Raw genomic sequence first — 15,687 nt, forward strand, 5'->3', positions numbered from 1 at the left:
GTGTCCCTGCTAAGTTTTAAAGAGCCACTCGCTGTTGGTGTATGAGCAACAGACAATTCTTAATATTCGTGACTTACTGCTGATGCTCCCCTGCGTTAGCCAGCGATTTGGAGGACTCCCACTGCCTCTGGTGTCAGTCTGAATTGATGCGAGAAGTGGATGTATATGTGGCAGATCAGATCTTGGATGTGGCGTGTCCTTGCCATCAGCGATCTTGGCTGTTTAGAACTTCTCTCTGCCCTCAAACAGCGCTGCCTTCTACCTGTTTACCCAACGTTATCGGAGCATGCTCACCTGACGCGGTTTTATTGGTCACCATGCTGACAAAATATGAAGGGAGCTAGAGCACATATAAACCACTTGCAAGTACTGCATATTAAACCTGCTCAACACTGGCCCCAGCCAGTTTCTTTCACAATAGATCATAAGAAAATCATTATAACCGCTTATTTTACTAAAAGATCAAAGAGAAAACAAACATTCTAATCAATTAAGCTTAAGCATACAAGCAATTACTTATGAATAAATTTTATCGTAGCTAAATCAAACTTCCAGAAAGTCACAACATGATCATAATTTTCTCTCCCCAACCTAGTCAATTGTTTGTCCCCTTTTATTCATGCTAACCCACAGTCACTAATTCACACATATTCACTCAAAATAAAAACAAATCTATCATTTTTGGTCTGGATTGACATGCGGCAATCCTTTTAGACAGGAACTCCCAGGTTGCCACAGGTGGCTTCTCCTCAGCCAGTTGTAATCTGGAAAAGGTCACCTTATATTTGCTGTCCCGAAAAAATTTCAGCGCTGTTAATTCAATCTTGCAGGCTTGCTTACAAAAAATGAGAGCAAAAGAGAGCTTTTTATTAGCTCATCAAAACACGACACATAATCACCTGACCGGTTTTCTCTAAGTGCACTGGTACAATTTTAAAGGGCCCAATTCTTGACATGTCCATGTTTAATAAAACTCACTCTGTTAAAATTGTCACGTCCGGTGTGGCAGACGTGTGGAGTTGTAGAAAGGACCCGAAGGGCGGCAGCTCTGGTGCAGGTGAGTATTTATTTACAGGAGTGGGTACAAACAGCAATGGTGGGTGAACATGAAACTAGAAAACCTAAACTGGGCAAAACTAACAAAACAAACCAGAAACGAAGATGCAGGGAGGTCCGGGGAAATACATACGGAGGGAGACCGGGGGGAAACAACACAGACAAACCAGCAACGAAGACGAGGTAACACACACTATAAATACACACGGCAGGAATCAGGGGATGGGAAACAGGAGGGGAACACACCTGGAAGACATCACAGCTGACGAGGCAGGGGAAACGTAAATAGAACACACTGACATAAGACACAGACTTTCACAATAAAACAGGAACTTACACATGCAAGGGACTGACTAAGAAACGTGGACTTAACACAGGAATACATGGGCAGAACTGAATAAACACTAAACAGAGGAAAAACAGAACCAAAATCACAATAATAGAAAACACAAAACGAAGCAAAACTCGAAGCAAAACAAAACAGGAGCAGTAGAAGACCAAAAACGAAACGCGCACGAAAAAACACTGGCGCACAAAGAACAGTTCAGTAGTAAGTCAGGGGGCCGACCCGGAGGTCGCCGGCACAAAAGTCCACAAGTCAAACGGTCGGGGGGCCGACCAGGTGGGTAGCACAGGTGACAGAGCTAGTCCGGAGGCCGGCCGTGTGGAAAGCAACGGTAGCGATGTGGAGGCAGTTCAGGGGGCCGACCGTGCGGAAGGCAGAGGCGGCGACTCAGGCGAAGGGGGTCTGGGGGGGGCCCACGACGGCCATGGCGCCCCACCCATAGCCTGGAACGTGGCCGGTTGACTACTATATCATTGTAAAATTCCCTAAAGGAAAAAAAAAACAAAAAACTTAATGATCTTATGAATATCTTTCGAACTTTCTAAATCCCAGAAAGTCGAGAAATCAGATCCAAGTGTGACATCAGCTGACACTTTTTACAGGAGACTCCATCTGAACTCTGTGGAGCCTGATCTCAAGGTTTTTAAGTCTGACCCTGAAACCAGAAGAGGATCTTTCTGTCTCTTCAGATTCATTGTGATCCAATGATTTCGGTTCTGCATGATACTGCTGATGTTTGCACAGAGCAGATAATGAAGTGAATGTTTTTGCACATTGGTAACAATGAAACTGTTTATTTACAGCGTGGGATCGTTTATGCACTTCAAGATGATCCGCAGTGGTGAAGGATGACCCACACTGGTCACAGACTTGCGTTTTGACGTCACTGTGACAGAGTTCATGTTGTCTTAATTCACTTGGTGTGGTGAAACCTCTTCCACATTCTTTGCAGTAGTTCATTTTGTCTCCAGTGTGTCTGCGTTGATGTCGTTTTAGGCTCTGTTGCTGATTGAACGTCTTCTCACCACCACAGTGACGACAGGGTTGAGAAGTGGATCCATCTGTGTCGCTCTGCTTCTAAACAAAGACATAAAAGACAGTGAAGGTCAGGCAATTCCTTCAACATTTTTATCTTGAACTCCGCCTGAAATAAAGAGCATCTGTGCCAGCATCCAATTACATTTTACTATTTACATTATAACACTCAACTTACTGGCTTACAATGACTCTTAATTTGTAGGTAATCTACTTATTGGGAAGATTGGTGATTAAACTCCTGGATGCTCTACTCTGCATGCCACAAGATACAAACCCCAAGCTTCTCTCCGATGCATCTATTGGAGTGTAAATGTTAGATTGATAGGAAGGGAAGGAGCTTTTAAAACTTTACATTTTTCCAACATCAGGAAAGTTTCAGGAGAATTGTGTCAGATTTGACTGAATATTCTGTAAATGAAGTTTTCATGTCTCATTTAGTTTTGAAAATAACTCATTCACTGCCAGCCATTGGCAGTGAAAGAGTTAAACCCATTGACTCATTCACTGCCATTGACGTCTATAGACGTCAATGGCAGTGAATGAGTTAAACTTCATTAACATAATACTTCAAACTAACTACAACTGTAAAAAGAAAAATACATACCTCACAGTAACTGCACTTGTAGAGTTTCTCTCTGCTGTGAATCTTTTGGTGTGATTTGAGGTAACGTGGAGATTTAAAAGTCTTCTCACACAGTTCGCATTTATAAGGTCTCTTCCCAGTGTGGGTAAACATGTGCCGCTCTAAGTTTTTGTATGTCACAAAAATTTTGCCACACTGATCACAGCAGCAAACATCCTTTTTTGTGTGAATGCGTAGGTGAATGTCTCGGCTGACTAGCCAGCGGAAAGTTTTTCCACAAATGTGACAGCTGTACGCCTTAAATCCGGAGTGGGTAACTTGATGACGCTGTAAGTAGCTACTTTGAGTAAAAGCTTTATCACACTGATCACAGCTGTACGCTTTAACTCCACTGTGGATGAGTTGGTGTGTTTTTAAGCTTCCAGCCTGGGTGAAAGACTTTCCACACAAGTCACAGCTGTATGCTTTAACTCCACTGTGGATGAGTAGGTGCATTTTTAAGTATGCACTCTGCGTAAAAGACTTTCCACACAACTCACAGCTGTATGCTTTAACTCCACTGTGGATGAGTTGGTGTGTTTTTAAGTATGCACTCTGCGTAAAAGACTTTCCACACAACTCACAGCTGTACGCTTTAACTCCACTGTGGATGAGTTGGTGTGTTTTTAAGTTTCCAGCATGGGTAAAAGATTTTCCACATTCATCACAACTATACGGCTTAACTCCACTGTGAAAAAGTTGGTGTGATTTTAAGTATGCAGCGTGGGTAAAAGACTTTCCACACAACTCACAGCTGTATGCTTTAACTCCACTGTGGATGAGTTGGTGTGTTTTTAAACTTCCAGCCTGGGTAAAAGACTTCCCACACAACTCACAGCTGTATGCTTTAACTCCGCTGTGGGTGAGTTGGTGTCTTTTTAAGGTGTCATGACGGTGAAAAGACTGTCCGCAGAAGTCACAGCTGTACGCTTTAACTCCACTGTGGATGAGTTGGTGTGATTTTAAGCTTCCAGCCCAGTTAAATGACTTTCCACACAACTCACAGCTGTACGCTTTAACTCCGCTGTGGATGAGTTGATGTTGTTTTAAGTATGCACTCTGCGTAAAAGACTTTCCACACAACTCACAGCTGTACGCTTTAACTCCACTGTGGATGAGTTGGTGTGTTTTTAAGCTTTCAGCGTGGGTAAAAGACTTCCTACACAACTCACAGCTGTACGCTTTAACTCCGCTGTGGGTGAGTTGGTGTGTTTTTAAGCTTTCAGCGCGGGTAAAAGACTTTCCACACAACTCACAGCTGTATGCTTTAACTCCACTGTGGATGAGTCGGTGTCTTTTTAAGCTTCCAGCATGGGTAAAAGACTTTCCACACAACTCACAGCTGTATGCTTTAACTCCACTGTGGATCAGTTGGTGTCTTTTTAAGCTTTCAGAAAACGTAAAAGACTTTCCACACAACTCACAGCTATATGCTTTAACTCCACTGTGGATGAGTTGGTGTGTTTTTAAGTATGCACTCTGCGTAAAAGACTTTCCACACAACTCACAGCTGTATGCTTTAACTCCACTGTGGATGAGTTGGTGTGTTTTTAAGCTGTCAGGATGGTGAAAAGACTGTCGGCAGAAGTCACAGCTGTACGCTTTAACTCCACTGTGGATGAGCTGGTGAGTTTTTAAGTTTTGAGAAAGGGAAAACGACTTTCCACACTCATCACAGCTGTATGTTTTCTCTTCCTTTCTTCTGTGAGGTTTGTCGGCCTCCTGAGAGCGCTGACTTCTTGCTCCATGTTGGTCCTGCAGTGACAGCGATACAAACAGAGGCAGTGAGTGAAATGCAGTCGTGGAACAAACTCAACCTTCAAACTTCCTCCACTAACACTAGTTTTAAACCAAAGGTTGAAGTAGTTCCTTTTCAGGCAATACACTCGGTACAACACACGTGGTATGGGATATCATGCCCTCACGTGTCCTGGCTGAGGAACACACTGCAGATTTTGTTCAGTGATGAGGCAAACTTTTATGTGAATGGTGAAGTTAACAAACAAAACCACCGCTATTGGTCTGACTCTAACCCACATTGGATGGATCCCTCCAAGACTGTTGGAACAACAAAAGTGATGGTTTGGTGTGGTATATGGGGTACAACGATAGTGGGTCCATTCTTCATCAATGGAAACCTCAACGCCACTGGATATTTGAAATTGCTACATGATGATGTGTTTCCCTCTTTATGCTGTGACGGCCAGAGTACTGGGTTTAGCCCAAATGACTTGGTCTTTGGCCACAAAGTTCGGGGACCATTGACAATGCTGTGCGATAAGTGGTTGTCAGGTGAACCACCAGTGAACTTGATGGATTAGGTTAATGGTTTTCGGCACGGACTGTATGTGGCAGGTCAGTTGGCGAAACAGAACCTTGAAAAGGTTCAGGTCAAGATGAAATATTTTCATGACCGGCGTTCTGAAGAGCAGCAATTTAGTGCGGGTGACCAGGTTTTGGCTTTTCTTCCAATTGCAGGGTCACCATTCCAGGCACGGTTTGCTGGGCCTTACACCGTGGTACAGAAACTGTCTGAACAGAATTATCAGATTGCTACACCAGATCGCCGGAAAATAAATCAACTTTGCCAGGTTAATTTGTTGAAACCATATCATGTTCGTCCTTTATCCGTCAGTCTGTCAGGCTCTCTCTTTTCTCCTTCCGCATCAACATGTTGGAAAACAACATTGCAGTGCAACAACATTTCAATCATCATCAAGCTGGGCTTCCCCATGTTTGTTGGTTGAAAAAGCTGATAAATCACCACGTTGTTGCACAGACTTTCGTAAAGTAAATGCAGTGACCAAACCCGATTCCTATCCCTTGCCTCATATTGACGACTGTATTGACCAAGTTGGTGCAGCAGAATATGTGAGCAAGTTTGATCTGTTGAAGGGATATTAGCAGGTGCCACTGACTCCCAGAGCTCAGGAAATATCTGCTTTCATCACGCCATCTGGTCTTTATTCATATACAGTCATGGGTTTTGGTTTACGCAGTGCTCCAGCTACATTTCAGCGACTCATGAATATGGTTGTTAAGAGAGAGAGCGATATCAAAACAGCCATGAAAAGTTCTGCATATATGTGCCCAAGTGTTGTATTGAAGCAATCAAGTGATGAATAACTGTTTTCCACTATGTTGTTTTGCAATGTTTTTTGGGAGTTTTTTGCATTGTTGATTTGCTTCTTTGCCGAAGCAGCTAATAAAGCACAATTGAATACAATTTTGCCTCTTTCTTGTAAGATTCTATAATAGAATGAAACAATAATGCCAGTTATAAATAAAGAGAATTGAACGAATTACGAAACACTCATTTTATTTCTATTTGATCTGAAAGTTGTGTAATACTACAACCTGAAACGACAAATAGATTGTGTTGGCCTGTACAGGAGATAAAAGAAAAAAAAACACATCTGTTAAATGGAATAGTCCAAATCACCAAAGTAAACTGGACCTGGGCTTGTTGCAGGGATCTGAAATTACTAAACATTTTGTGAGTGTATGCACTCACACTTAGGACCATATAATAATAAATATGTGCGTGATGAAAGATTTCCTTTTTTTCAAGTCTGTCTTTGTACGGACCTGCCGTGTTCTCCGTTTTTTTGTACATGACTGTTTTGGAGGCAAATAAAATGCAAGTAGGGATTAAAACCGCAGAATTAATGATTACCGGTGCTGGAAATACTAGCGCTTGATGCAGTGTTTAGATTTTGTTGCCACTCGTACCCAACATGCAATGCGCGAAAGTCATGTGGTCTGTCAATCTCTGTTTGCATACAGGACCAACCGATCTACAGAAGATGACCTCTCTCTACCACACTCCGTGTTATGCTGTCACACCTGGAGAGGAAGAACACCCCTCTGCCAGAGTCCTTTTCATCGACTTCAGCTCAGCTTTTAACACGATCATTCTGCAGCAGTTGGTGGAAAAGCTGATGCTATTAGGTGTGGACCCTGCAACCTGCAATTGGGTTTTCAGCTTCCTGACAAAGTGACAAGAGGCAGTCACACATCAAAGACCATCTTGGTGAGCACAGGCTTTCCTCTGGGGTGTCCTGAGCCCGTTGCTGTTCAGTCTGCTCACACATTACTGTAAGCCAGACTCAGTGCTAATCATATTGTGAAGTTCAAAGACAACTGTGGTTGGTCTCATTACTGAAAACAATTAGTCCACTTATAGAATGGATGTGGAGCAGCTTGAAGTGTGGCGTAGATCCCATAATCTCATAAACAATAAAGACAAAACAGAAGACCTGTCCTTCTTTATTAATACCACATCAGTTATCAAAAAAGCACAAACGCATCTCCACTCCCCCAGGAGGCCCAGAAAACCTCACCTCCCCATCCGTTCAACTATTAGCACGGCTTTACTGTGATGCCTCCTGTCTACACACACATATAGCATACAATATACTCCCCAGATGCACACAATACTCTGTGAAAGGACTGTTGCTACCTGTATGAGCGTGACTATTTAGACTTGAGTTTTTGTTTTCTTTTTTTTATTTAGATGTTTTGTTATTTACCCTTTTAATTTATTACTGCCTTTTTACTCTTCTTTTTTTAAGCCATTTTCCTTTTTAATTTTATTGATTATTGCACTGTAGATTCTGGTGAGAAACTGTATTTCAGGTGATTGATTGATAGATATATATATATAGATTTGTTGGTTTTTGTTTTTTGCCCTTTATCACAGTTCCTCTTCCCCACTGTTTTTCTTTCCCTCTTTCTTTCTCCCAGTCATATCTGTCCCGTGTGTAGCAAGTGAAAATAAAATAAACAATAAAAGCAAAGGTAAATCAAATAGACTAATACAGCAAGGCCGGGATGGTCCATTTGGTAAAGTAAATCCGTTGGGCATCTTTCTTTGTCTCTAGACAATAATTCTGATGGCAAAAGAAACAAATGGGACAGGCAAAAAAGGAAAAAAACGAGAGAAACTGTATTTCGTTTCAGCCTGGGTATCACCATACAAAATGTCAATAAGCCTCTTCTTGAAACTTCTCCAATCTTGACAAACAAGCATCAGCTGATGAAGTGCACACAGTTTCAATAAAAGCTGTCACTTACTGTTATTTATTCATCTTTCAGTCACTTTAATTTTTAAAACTGTAATTTTAAAACTGTATATACTGTATATTCTGTGTATTTATTATTTCACTCCTATTGCCTGTTATTATTGTCTTTATCTTCAACGTATGCTGCTCGGTTGTTTGTTAATTGCCCCTTGAGGATAAATAAAGTTTTCTGATTCTGATAAAAGTGATATGTTCTTCACCTTTTGTGTTGATGACATTTATTTCCACTGTAGCAGCTGAGCTGAGTCCAAACGGCTGAAAATGTTCACCTGGTGCTCTGTCAAACTCTTCTCCTCCTGCTGATCAGCTGGGACACAAAACAGTAACATCACAGTGAGACAAGAACGTGAGAGGGACGTGTCCCAGGATTGAATTTAAAGCCATCATATTTACAGTTTGGATTTGGCGGACGCCCTCTTTATATATAAAGTTGTATATAGTATTTGTATTTGTATTCTATTTTTATCTTATTGTATATTTATTTTATTTTATTCTATTCTGTACAGTTGTGTACTGTATTTATTCTTATTGTATTTTTGTAATTTTTGCCTCATAACTTTTGCACTGTCCACTTCCTGCTGTGACAAAACAAATTTCCCACGTGTGGGACTAATAAAGGTTATCTTATCTTATCTTATCTTTACTTTTAGGAATAGTAACTGTGAAACTATGGCACTCATGACCATTGATCGATAGTCACGACATTACAACAAGTATTCATCAAGATACTTTTAAGAATATTCTTAACATGGACTCGGATTTTTAAAAAAATTATAAAAAAAAGAATTCTCTCCATCAATAAGAATTTACTGACTGCAACTTGAACGTTGACTCAAAATGACTTAAAATCATCCTGGAAAGATGCATTTGACAAATTATAGACAAAAAAAGCCTGATAAAGGACGCATGTCTGTAATGTGTCTGTGAAATGGATGAATGTTATTGACTGAGCGGATAATGAACAAGTGTGTTCTAGCAGCTGCAGTTTCAGCTGCGTGTGCTAACACACACACCTTCCTGTTATCACTTCAAATAGAAACGAGGCTGTAGAGGTTTGGTGCAGGCAGAAAAACAGCTGCAGGGACAATGAAAAGACTTTTCTGCTCCAACTTCTCCCAGCATGCTGAGCTAATGATTAGTTGGTGTTTTTCTCCAAACACTCTCTCACTCTTCTCTCAACGTGTTCACAATAAACTGTAAACAGACACCGAGGAGAGCAGCAGAAGACCTCATTCAGGAGCTAAACTCAACATGAACTGAACTCACAGTAAAGTTAGCTCGGTGCTTACCTTTAGATGAGCCCACAAACCGAGAGAAACTCCGCGATGAAGCTGCAACTCTTTCCAAATACAGGAAACAGATCAGGGAGCAGAGACCCACGTGGTTCACGCTGATCTCAGCTACGATCCAGGAGACAAGGGTGGGCAGATCGATGCAGATATCGATCAGGACGTTGGTAGTGGTTTATGATCGATACTTTAGTTCGTTTCTCTCCTCTAAGTTCACTACTTTACTCCCGTTTCATGAAAAAGCAGCTCTCTCTGCTCGACTCCCTGTCACTACCCGATCCGTACCGGAAACCCGATCGGTACCCCGCATGCGCGAAAGGTTTGTACTTCCGGTCGTAGCGTTTTACGATAGTTATGGGTCAGAGTATCTGTTAAAATGTTAAGAATAACAAGTATATCTTAAAATGTTTGCAATAATGAAGCATTTCAGTACAATGTAGACAAAAACGAAAAATAAAAAGAAAGTTACGGATCAGGACTCTCCGATCCTTACTGCGCATGTGTAAAGTCTGACCGTACAAATCGGGTCTACCCGATCCGTACCGCGCATGTGCAGATGTTTTCTTCTTCTTCTGTTCGTTTAATGGCAGTGTACGCCCCAGTGTACGAGGATACCGCCACCTGCTGACCGAGCGAATAAACCCTATTATAAACTGAATTATCGTCATTACAAACGTGTGTTAAATTTGATTTAGCGATAGTCGAGTGTGTTTATGCTTGTCTGTGAGGAGAGGATTGTTGGAATAGTGATGATGATGTGCGCTATCACTGCCAATTGTCAGTAAACAGTTCATCTGGCTGATGAATCTACACGTGAGATATTACAAAGTCTGTATTATTAACTCTGTAATTATGTAATTAGGCGCCATTCTTCTTATTTTACGGCGCTGTTGCTCAATCGGGGGACGCTCTCTGTTGAGGAGAAAAGCATGAATTTCTTTGTATACGGATTATCCATTGTTTAAATGTCCCGGGCAGTCGAAAAGAAGGCAGAGCTGTTGAGAAATGCTAGGAGCTAACTGGGCGCTAACCGCATCATTCAAATATATTGAATGTCGCAAAGAGAGGAAGTGACGTAAGATTTGCGCATGCGGGGTACCGATCGGGTTTCCGGTACGGATCGGGTAGTGACACTCCCCTCCTGCACAAACACTTTGCCCCGCCCCCTTCTTCTTGATCTGCTTTGATTCGATGCTGTTTGGACACGTGACTCGAAAAAGATGGCCGATGTTTTTTTTAAATAACCTTTATTTGTCAACAACAATATAAACATATAAGGCACTATTATTTATCCATGCATCTAAATATATACGGTTGAGCATTACAATAAGAGAAATAACAAGAGAAAGAAAGAAAAAGATGCAGAATGTGAGAACATAGACACAAACAGTGTGAACAGAAAGGGAAATCATGATCCACATCTCAGATAGAGAGGAGGCCTCCTTTTAACATAAATAGAACTTATTGAATAGAAATATAAGTTTAGGGGCCTTCTTTTCATTTATGTGTTTCGGCGATGTGAGGGAAGTTGCCCCCCCCCTTCTTCAAATCCAATAAAAGTGGTATAAAACGTTTGTGCTACATTTGTGCTGGTTTGTGCTGCAAAAAAAATTAGTTAACGTGAGTGTTCTCGGTGGTCAGGAACAAATGTAATCGCATGGCAGGATGCTGTAAAAGGACCAAACTTCAGCCAGGAGAACAACTGAGATAATCCATGCACAATACGAGGTTAGTCATTCATATACTGCTGCATGGGCTGGGCTGTAGTTACATCCTAAGGTTTTAAAAACTGAGCTTAAATAAATGATTAGCGGTAATAAAAGCCGAGGGAGGTCAACAGTGATCACTGACTGTTTTAGGAGCTTTTTAAGATTAAATAGAAGAAAATACAAAACATTAAACATGTTAACAACACAAAAGCCATATTAAACGCAGACTACTTTAGGCCCGGAAGTACTGTAGCATTCCAGCCGGACTTTATTCAGACGATGCACTTAATGATCATTACGGATGGACCATGGTGGGGTATTCCAACCCATTTATTCACAAATTACCATAGACACATTGTAAGAGCTGTAATCATAACATAAAACAAAATAAACATTCACTTGATATAACCACGTTTCCGTTATGCTAATTAATTCAGAGAAAAGGCACAGGAGGTGCTAGCATCAGCCTACTAGATCACTCATAAACTTATTAACAATCAAGTAATACATTTACAAATTGTCTGAAATGTAAACAACAAGTACAACACAAAAAACATACCTGTTCGCCTTCCAGCTAGATGCTAATTTAAAGATAGATGGAAAACGATAACCTTCTCATTAACCTTTTCTGCAGCAAGCGGTAGCAGTTCGATCTTCCTTCCCGGAAGTTGCCCGTTCCGAATTTCAAAATAAGAGTCTAATCTATATTATAAGGTATAATTCGTTCAGGGATTTAACTGTTTGAAAAATATCAATAAGATAAATAATCTGGGTCATTTACAAGCAGTGTTGGTCAAGTTACTTGAAAAAAGTAATCAGTAACTAATTACTGATTACTTCCCCCAAAAAGTAATCCCGTTACTTTACTGATTACTTATTTTCAAAAGTAATTAATTACTTAGTTACTTGGTTACTTTTTAAAAACACGATTTACAACCTGAATAGGTGATAAAGCGATAGATCTTTCAGCCCAATTCTACTTTTTCTACATAATCCATCATACAAAATGTAATCAAATGGAAAAGTCTCATTTTAAAACTTGTTTTATTAGTTTTAATCTTTTAACTTTATGCATCAAGCAAAAATTTAATTATATGCAACATTCTCTGACTTGTTTAATATTTAAACCTATTTTCTGCACATTCCAGCACATAATTTTTTTTTTGTGTGTGTTTACACTCAGTCTTTCAAATAGATGCAAGTAAAACACAGCAGAAAATAAATAACATCAAAGACTAGCGGTCCTTTTGCTCTATTTTCACCTGTAAAGCAGGAGTGGCGTAGGCGGAGGTTTACCCTGGTGCAGGTGTGCCGCAGTGGTCAGTGGAAGAATCCGCGAGTTTCTCTGTGAATTTCCCATTACGTGGTAGCGCACTCAGAGCTTGCTTGGAAGTTTAGGGGGGTGTTTTTGCTGTAAAAAGAAGTTTTCTTCCCACGCACAATGCTAATGGACACTAATGTTTTTGTCACTTTTTATGGAATCAAACTTAAAGTAAGGTCAGTACTTCCACGCTTTAAACGCTGCACGCTCATACTCTCTCCCGTACTCGAAATATGATCCATTGTTGATCTGCACACAGCTGTTGTCACGAACGTCGCACTTGCTTAAGTCACTGTCATGAGACATTCTTGCAAAAAAATCACGGTTTTAGTAACGCAGTAATGCAGCGTTCCTACGGGAAAGTAACGGTAATCTAATTACCGTTTTTGCAATAGTAATCCCTCACTTTACTCCTTACTCGAAAAAAGTAATCGGATTACAGTAACGCATTACAAGTAACGTGTTACTGCCCATCTCTGTTACTGTCTCTCTCTCTCAAGTAGGATTCGTCATGTCATCACTGAACAATCGGATAGAGACCGATTGCGTCCAGAGGCGAAGCAGCGGTACTTGCAGAAAATAGCGTGCATTGGAAATGTGGACCCGTATGAAATACGGCCGTGGAGTAGAAACCCTGAAGACCGTAGCCTGACATATTCTCGTACCTTGTCTGTGGAGTCAGTGTGTACAAGTCGTCATTCAAACAAAGGTAAGTCAGCTCGAGTACTGCGAGTAAAATGCATTTGATTTCCATCCGAACATTCACATTAGTGCAGCATAAATTCATTCATGAAGGAAAATTACAGTGAGAACATGTGGAGGCTGTTAGAGGGATAACATAGTGAGTTCAGTGCATTGATGTGACATTGTCCTGAAGGATTTAGTTATTCTTTATGATTAAAGAAATTGCAATGATTTATTAATGTTTATTATAAATAATACTAATTATACATCTTGCTTCCATATTTGTATCCCGTGTCACTAAAAATACATTTTATTTTAATTTTATACTTTGATTAATGACCTGCAGAATCTCCTTATCATATTAAGTGATTCATAATTGTCACTTTATGCTTTCTCCATCTCTAAAGTGATGACATCCTTGCATTACATACTTTAGGTTCATTTTCTGCCGGCAGGTTTCTGACAGAGAACAGGCAGGTTTACACTATAACCTGCAGCGATGGACACATAAAGAAATGAAAAATGACATGTATGTGCTAACTTTCTAAACACTTTGTTACATTTATGATAAAGTAGATAAAACACATTTATGTCGGCCTTGGATCATAGTTCTTGTTTTTGAACTTTGTCTGTGTGTGTTTCAGGTCCTGCACTCTCAAAGACTGAATGAACCAGCATTGCAGCCATGGGTCACTGTGAGCATCACAGGGAAGGTTGAAGCCGCCCACTGCACCTGTATGGCCGGAGTCGCAGAGACCTGCAGCCATGTCGCTGCTCTTCTGTTTAATGTAGAAGCAACAGTGTTGATCGTGGCACAAGGACTGTTACAGATGAACCTGCATACTGGGTTTTGCTGGGTAATATGACCAATATACAGCCAGAGGTTGGCCATAAGATAGACTTCTCCTCTTCAGCTGCTCAAAAAAGGCTCTTGATCAAAACATAAACAGACCATCCGTATTTTGTGTTTGGAGTGTTATGGACAGTGTTGGGTAAGTTACTTTAAAATAGTAACTTAGTTACATTACTAGTTACTTCTCTCAAAAGTAACTCAGTTACTTCAAGTTACTCGTTACTTTCAAAGTAACTAGTTACTAGGGAAAGTAACTTTGGTTTTCTCTCAGAATTCTCTTGTTAATGTGTTGCTTCCATAACTTTGCCAGTCTTCTAGCTTGCTTACTTGCCACAGTGCACTGTGCCACCTACCAATAGAAAGGAAAAAATAATGTGCATATTTCCACAAGAGAAACCCCACGCCTGGACCGTCATTGACTGCTGCCATGATTCTAGCCTACGTCACAGCGTCATGTGCGCCTTTTACATCCAACACAAAAACTGCAGTCGTGGTGCTTTTGATTGTACTCAGAACTCGGAAATTCTGCCTTCTGAACAGGAAGATGTAGGTAACACCAGACTGCAGATGAGCTGCATACAGAGCTGGACTGGGACAAAAAAAAAGTGCTGGGCATTTTAACTAGAGACCGGCCCACCATTATAGGAAAAATCATAAAGTCTTTGAATGACAATAAACACTGTTGTGACAGTGATGTGCACTGTTCTGATGGTATATATGCATCAATCTATCAATCGTTTGTTGTAAGATTCAGATAATTATTTTTTAAAAGCGAGACATTTTAAATGAGAATAAGAAAGAAAAGTATTTCTTTGTGCCCCCCTTTCCCTGTTAATGCCCTACCTGCCCCCCTGGCAACACTTTGCTAGATCCGCACCTGCACAGTTACCAGCTGTCAGCTACCTAAAAAAGGATCCTGGTGTTATTTGTCTCTCAGAAACAGTTCATAACTTCCCTTCAACTCATTCATGTCACCTAAAAGGTAAACCTGTTTCTCCATCACAGCTCTGATGATTCAGTAAGGACATCTCCTGGTTTCATCTTCATGTTTCCCTCTCACCAGATAACCAAACCGACATCATGACCAGCAGCTTTTTTGCAGCTGTGGCTCCAGCAAACATCAGCTGATACTAGAAATTAATATTAAATTCTAACAACAGCTGATCAAGCTTAAACGTGCTGCTGTTGTTTAGCGCGACATCCGCTGGTTTCCTCTTTCGGCGCAAAGTGGGCGATAAACAAACAAGAGAGAAAAGACGATCAGCTGATCATTGATCAGTTTCATGATTGAAGTAGAAACAGGAGAGGGAGGGGGGAGAATGAGAGAAGAAGAGGCAGCTGTGCAGCGTAAACACAGAATAACTCCAGCTTTGTGTCTTTTTCATTGTAGCTGAATTAAGGGACAAACTGTTCCTTTTCACCTCAATAAGAAACGCGTAATATTTTCTCTGAATACCAGACGGGACGGTTGGCAACTCTAATAACTAATGAACAAAATAAAGTTCAACATCATTAACTTCATAGCACCACCCAGCTGTGTAGAAACTCCGTCATGCTAGCTAGTACGCAGTACGGAAAAAGTCAGAATAGCGAAAGTAAACTCCACCTAAACTTGGTTCATATCTGACCCAGAGAGACTGCAGGTCATAACTTCTTACCTGAAGTTCAGTTCACACTTGGACCGG

General features: G+C 40.7%; 1 protein-coding gene across 4 annotated transcripts in view; it reads right to left on the reverse strand.

The window, feature by feature from the left end:
- Positions 1 to 1,047: 1,047 nt before the first annotated feature.
- LOC309714138 (uncharacterized protein) overlaps positions 1,048 to 15,687 on the reverse strand; it is a 272,480-nt gene continuing 257,840 nt past the window's right edge. For 3 of the 4 annotated variants that reach the window (XM_082546345.1, XM_082546347.1, XM_082546342.1), the window contains exons 3-4: positions 3,045 to 4,817; positions 1,048 to 2,479 (exon numbers count right to left, since the gene is read on the reverse strand). In XM_082546345.1, coding sequence (XP_082402471.1) covers positions 1,985 to 2,479; positions 3,045 to 4,817 — 2,268 coding nt within the window. In that variant the 3' untranslated portion in view covers positions 1,048 to 1,984. Of the gene's footprint in view, positions 2,480 to 3,044; positions 4,818 to 8,346; positions 8,454 to 9,435; positions 10,587 to 15,687 lie in introns of those variants that run through there. The other variant, XM_082546346.1, reaches the window with a different exon arrangement.

The sequence above is a fragment of the Aulonocara stuartgranti genome, assembly GCF_965226115.1.
Source record: "Aulonocara stuartgranti genome assembly, chromosome: 9".
Classification (NCBI taxonomy): domain Eukaryota; kingdom Metazoa; phylum Chordata; class Actinopteri; order Cichliformes; family Cichlidae; genus Aulonocara; species Aulonocara stuartgranti.